This window comes from Copadichromis virginalis, linkage group LG3 (assembly GCF_057382275.1).
Source record: "Copadichromis virginalis isolate Kocher_CV1m ecotype Utaka linkage group LG3, C_Virginalis_male_GT1.1, whole genome shotgun sequence".
In the NCBI taxonomy this organism is placed as follows: domain Eukaryota; kingdom Metazoa; phylum Chordata; class Actinopteri; order Cichliformes; family Cichlidae; genus Copadichromis; species Copadichromis virginalis.
The window spans coordinates 57467144-57473365 of NC_140620.1; the positions used below are offsets into that span (position 1 = coordinate 57467144).

Consider the following 6222-nt stretch of genomic DNA (forward strand, 5'->3'; position numbering starts at 1 on the left):
GTTATTAAAACACATTACAAAAAGAGTGCATTCCAAACTAACTTCTCTTTCTTGACCTTGATGAAAAGGTCAGCTTATACTATTGAAATGCACCCCAAGACGGCATCGTCTCAAGGCTCCAAAAACCATGTGATATCTTTTATATAATGCTCCAAAATAAATAACACGATGAAAAACCTTGGCACCTCCTGAACAAAAGAAAACCACAGAATCACTTCTTTGGGAAAAAGCAAAATGCATTTATTTATGTCATTTTATAAAAGTTCAACATATATACCACTATCTTCTAAAACAGACTGAAAGAATGAAAGAAAGCAAAAGACTAAAGAAAAGACAGTTGTTTTCTACAGACAAATGCCACGTGGCAGAAATATTTACATCAATGTAGAAAGAACACATTTCCTTCATGTCCTTATCATATTGACAAATAAGACACAGTGAAGCTCAACAAAGGAAAACAGGTCCTCGTTGTCCAGTCACGCACAGGCAGTGAACAAAGACACGGCAGTGTTAGATCTACTGGTTTCTATGAGAATCAGTGGTCGGTGCTGTAACAGCTCATGTGGTTTAGAAGTTTAAGCTGACTCAGTCTTCTTGTACGCCACCATGCTGTTCACCTTGTGGATCGAAGTGGTGAAGGAATGCAAACGCACCTCCTCTGGCTGGTCAATGGTCTGCGGCCCTGATTCTTCCCATTTATCTGGAACCACCAGGTCCTTGTCTGTATAAACCAAGAGGTCAAAAGCACCTGAGGGGAGGAGTTGAAATTATTACCCAACCACCACATCAAAGGCTCAAATGTCAAAAGTCTCATTACTCACATGGCGTCTCCAGCAGGGGCAAGAAAGTAACAGTGGCTGTTATCTGTCTGATAACTGAGCGGATCTCATGCTGAATTGTCTTAATGGACTTCTCTCTGGGTGCACTGGGAGACACATGAGAACTCAGTTAACATGCATTATTTATTAGTCAAACAATAGTCAGTTGAGTGTAATGACAGATGCTCATTTAACCAAATTACATAATCTGTTGTAAAGACTCTTCTAAAGTACAAATTTCATGTCATTTTATTGCAAAAAACCAAAACAAAAAAACTAATCCACTGCAAACATACAAATTCACATCTGTGTTGACAAATCAGCCAACCAACCCAAAGTCTGCACCATTCAACTCCTGTCAATAAGTGTAAGTAAACAGATCTGTCCAGATGCCTTAGAGCAGGGGTAGGCAACCTTTCTGATGATGAGTGCATCTAAAATGTCCTCAGAAGTCAGTGTGCCATATGATTGTATTAGCAAGAAATTGAATAACGCTCTATATTAACAGTTACACACTATATAGAACCACTTTATAGTTCGCAGCTTTCAGCTATTTTGAAACAAAAAAATAAAAAGACACTTTTCATCCATAACAGCAAATGAACTGTACAACAGAAAATACAAATGCTATTTATGGTCTCCTCGCAACAATGATAAGAAAAATAAACTGAGCCAATATGGCATGTTTGTTAATACACTCTGATCTCTGGTCTCCCACTCAGAGACACAGGGCTCCGAGCATCCAGCATTCAGACGGCTACCTGAGGACACTCTTCATGTGAGAGGAAATCTGCTCACACAGATATGTAGAACCAAATACTGTCAATAAGGCCTCTGTAATGTTTTGAAGACAGTTAAACTTGTCAGGTAGTGATGTCCAGCAGGTGAAAATGCAGCTCCATGAACACGCACATATATGGATTCCAGCTGCTTCGACGTTGCATTAACTGGCATTAACTCAGCCAGTTAATGTGAGACAAGTCTAGCTGCTCATTAAAGCTTTCTGGTTTGATCAGAAAATAAAACATTGGTCCAAACACCTGAAAGTCCCAAAAACACATTGTGAATTCTGTCTCAAATCTACAGATGTATCTGTGTATTTCTTCCTTCCCTTATAACTTCCCTTCAGCTCATTCATGTCACCTAAAAGGTAAACCTGTTTCTCCATCACCTGTTCGGCTCTGATGATTCAGTAAGGACATCTCCTGGTTTCATCTTCATGTTTCCCTCTCACCACATATCCAAACCGACACCATGACCAGCAGCTTTTACAGCTGTGGCTCCAGCAAACATCAGCTGATAGTAGAAATTAATATTAAATAAATTCTAACAGCTGATCAAGCTTAAACATGCTGCTGTTGTTTAACGCGACATCCGGCAGTTTCCTCTTTCTGGCGCAAAGTGGGCAATAAAAAACAAACAAGAGAGACGATCAGCTGATCATTGATCAGTTTCATGATTGAAGTAGCAACAGGAGAGGGAGGGGAGCGGATGAGAGAAGAAGAGGCAGCTGTACAGCGTAACGACAGAATAAATCCAGCTTTGTGTGTTTATTTTTTCATTGTAGCTGAAGTATGGGACAAACTGTGCTCCTTTTCAGCTCAATACGAAACGCGTAATATTTTCTCTGAATGCGGGACGATTCTTTTTTTTAACGGGGCGTTTGGCAACTCTACTAACTAACCTTATGAAGAAAATAAAGTTCACTATCAGTAACATCATAGCATCCACCCAGCTGTATAAACTCCGTCATGCTAGCTAGTAGCAGTACGAGTTATTCTGATTTAAGAAACTAAACTACTGATCTAAAAGATCCAGTGCTAATTGAAGAGGTCAGAGGAGAATTACCAAATTGGGTGAAGTTGACAGAATGGCTATATTAATTCTATACAGTAGTGCCAAGCATAAAAGCAGTCAGACTCACAACACACCTAATGTTGAGGCTCATGGGATGCAACCTAAGAAGCCAACAATGGATTCTCTCTTGCAAGCCACGGAAATCTGACACTGCAGTGGAAAGGGCTTATATAAAACTGAACACAACCTGGTCAGATTGCTACTGAGGCTGCAGATGACACACAGCATGAGTTCATGCTGCTGCAGGGGTTGACCTTAATTTGCCAAATACCAGTTAAGGTTTTAATATCATTGCTTGAGTAACAACAGCATGAATGTGCATCTAAGAACTGTGCAACACAATCATGTCAAGATATAGCAGATTCTCAAAAACTGTCCTTAAAGAGGAAGACGACTCCAGCAGAACCAGGCTCAGGAAGAGGCAGTCATCTGCTACAACTGATTGGAGAACAGCCTGGCAGCTCCTTCTCATACTGATCACACCAGCATTTGTTGTAAGCCAGCCAGCTTAATTATGTTGATCACTTTGGCACAAACAGCACAAAACTAAACGACAATTGGTTAGACTGTAGGCAGACCATTGCATCCTCCCTACTCCCAAATTCTGGCGGTAGTTTGATAAACCACACTCTTCGGTGGGCTGAGCATTATCATCTTTCATGTCCCAGATTGCCACTGGTTGCAGAATCTCATCTCAATATCTCTCTGTAATGAGACAAGCTAATCACTGTTGCAGAGTCCATGCGCACAGGTACTGCCAATCAGGAACCTGATAGTCCACACCTGGGGTACCTGAAGCTCAAAACAATTTATATAATATATCACTCCACTCAAACTGACGGTGGGGGAAGTACAAGTGCAACATGCCAGGTGTTGGAATTAGAAGACAGCAAATTAATGACCATTAGCATGGAGCCTTTAAAACAAAACAAACAAACAAAAAAGGTAATAGAGGTCCTGACCTGCTCTCTTTAGCCGACTTGTCACACTCAATGTCAAACTGCCATCTCTCGAGCACCTCGTTGGTTTCCAGACACGTGATCACCAACACCAGCTTTTGCACAGTGCACTCAAACAGCCACTCTGCAACACCAAAAGAGCAAGCAACACTTATTAAAGTTTGTTATGCAAAGTGAGAGGTAGTTAAATACCCTAAAAACATAATACAAACATGCACAGAATTTTGTATCCACAATAGTTGTGGATACAAAATATTGATCTCTTGGATATAGTATCCAAGAGATCACAATTTCTGTGAGAAAAATGATGATTGATTTGTATTCTGTAATTTCACTACTCTTAGCATTACACAATTGAGAGCTTGAGTGATTTGACATATGCACCCAAAAATATGAATATTCTGGTACGAATTACATTAAACTTGAACTGACAATTCAGAGATATTTACTCCATTTAGTTTTATTTACATTGCACTAAAAATCACAACAGTTGCTTCAAGAGACTTTATACTTTAAAGTAAAGACCCCACAGGCCTAAAAAGAAAAACAATCAGATGATCCCAGAACAGCAAGCACTAGGCATTGATGGGAATAAAAAAAACTTCTTTTTAACAGGAAGAAACCTGAGGAGGCAGCCATCAACAGTTGCATTGCATTGGATTTAGGAAAAAAATAAAATATTACAATGGCATCACCTTGGACAGAAAAGGGTGCACCGATCTCCTTCCTCATTCACATACATAAGTATTTATGGCAAAATCAAAAATTGGTAAATCAAAAATTAAAAATCTAGCGTTTTTAACCAGAAATAGCTTGTAGTTCACCTGACAAGAGCCTAAGAGTAGCTTAACACAAATTTGTGTAACATGGGAATGGAAACTCACGTGTGCTGCTTTGTATGTTACTTAACATTGATCATAAGATGCCAGGTCATACCAATTAAAATCTCAGGCATGAGTCTCATAGGCATCTGCGTTCATCTTCAACATCATGCTGCTCTGCTGTACGTTAATTGCCCCTTGGGGATAAATAAAGTCTTTCCGATTCTGACTCTGATCTAATTCAACGCAACAAAAAGGGGAGGGGGAAATGCACCACCACGTGGCCCTACTCAGCAATCGCAACTAACAAGTTACTATTTATTGAGTAAAGACGATCACCGAATTAGCAAAATAAATTGACAAAATCATTCATTGTTCACAAACATCATCTTATTTTGTACTTCACTACGGATTTTGCCTTTACTTTGCCTTCTCCATAAAAATCCAAAGTCACTCCCCACCAAGCTGTGAGCTCAGTTCTCACCAATTACGTTTTTTCTTTTCTATCTGGTGTTCAAGGAAATCCACTTAAAGTAAAGTAGACTGAAGTTTTGTTTTTTTTCTTAAGTACAATATGTCCACATTTTTTTCAAGGTCTAAGAGTAAATATGTAAAACGAAGAAAAAAAGCATCTCCATAGTGACCAAAATAACCGTGAGTAAGATTTCTTGCCGTAAGCCAGCAGCCTTGTAGATATAGCTACAGAACTCGAAGCCCAAAACTACAACTGGAGTGCCTTCAGACCGCAGTTGGTTAGCTCACTCAGTTCCACAGTTATTCCACTTTCTCCTTAGTTGTGTCACGAGTGGGGAAGCCCACTATTGAGATACCTTTAAGTTGAGACACCACGTTAGTCAGATAGCTCTTCAGCTTGGGGTCGGTAGTTAGTAGGAGACTCAGGTCATAGTGGGTAACTCTGGTGAATGTCTCTGGAGGATAGATGCCCCGTTGGTACAAGATGCTGTTGATGCCGAAAGCTGTGAATGACAATGGGGAAATCAAAGGCTTCAAATACGCCGGAATTCCAGTATTCGTAAACTTTAGAGGCTTATATGATTCAAACTTGAAAGGCACAGAAGATTACAAAAACAACTACACAAGAAAGCGAATAACACGAGAGAAAACTAACTGGGAATCAATTAATATATTAGCTCGGTAGAATAGAAACGATGTATGGGGTACGTTCACGATTCTCAATAGAAGGGCAGACAACAAGACAGTCTTTACAAATTATTCGGTGTCGAAAACGAGCGACTAAAAGACGAAATAACAGAAATACTTACAAAAGAACTCGGCTACTAACTCCGCGCTTCCTTTGAGAGTAATTCCCTTCAACGTGCTTGTCATTTTCTTAACGCTTTGGTCTAGCTCTCAACAGTAAATAGATTGTACTCTTTATTTTCTTCTTCTTCTACGTCTACCGACTTCAACTACCCGCCACCCAGTTTGAATTTTGTCAGCTTCCACACTATTGCGCATGCGTGTGAGATTGCGTCGCGATTTTGATGACGTTTTAGGTTACGCTTACAATTACAATTTTTTCGACACTAGAGAGCAGTGTAGAATAATTAAAGACCTTTCTACCTTGTAATTGACTGTATATTAATGTAATGTGTCACTGCACAAATGACTGAATTAATAAGTTAATATTGTAGATACCACGTTTTGTTAATCCTAAAGGGGTCCAAACAACCATTGTATGCAGACTTGGAAAAGTCACTCTGCAAAACAGAAAATTGCAAAACAAAAGAAAGACAACTTCAGTTA

General features: G+C 39.5%; 1 protein-coding gene across 1 annotated transcript; it reads right to left on the reverse strand.

The window, feature by feature from the left end:
- Window positions 1–215: 215 nt before the first annotated feature.
- LOC146715375 (mitotic spindle assembly checkpoint protein MAD2A-like) lies at window positions 216–5930 on the reverse strand. Its single transcript, XM_085451788.1, has 5 exons — window positions 5739–5930; window positions 5286–5432; window positions 3638–3758; window positions 822–925; window positions 216–748 (listed from the first exon to the last, which is right to left on the reverse strand). The coding sequence occupies exons 1-5, from the start codon at window positions 5800–5802 to the stop codon at window positions 576–578; spliced, it is 609 nt and encodes a 202-aa protein (XP_085307914.1). The 5' UTR covers window positions 5803–5930; the 3' UTR covers window positions 216–575.
- Window positions 5931–6222: the final 292 nt, after the last annotated feature.

Excerpts from the sequence above, each read along its gene's own strand:
- LOC146715375 (XM_085451788.1), bottom strand. The coding sequence starts at position 5,802 with ATGACAAGCACGTTGAAGGGAATTACTCTCAAAGGAAGCGCGGAGTTA. Across the intron at positions 5,433-5,738 it reads GTTAGTAGCCGAGTTCTTTT|CTTTCGGCATCAACAGCATC; the intron begins GTAAGTATTTCT and ends TGTCATTCACAG. Across the intron at positions 926-3,637 it reads AAGTCGGCTAAAGAGAGCAG|TGCACCCAGAGAGAAGTCCA; the intron begins GTCAGGACCTCT and ends TGTGTCTCCCAG.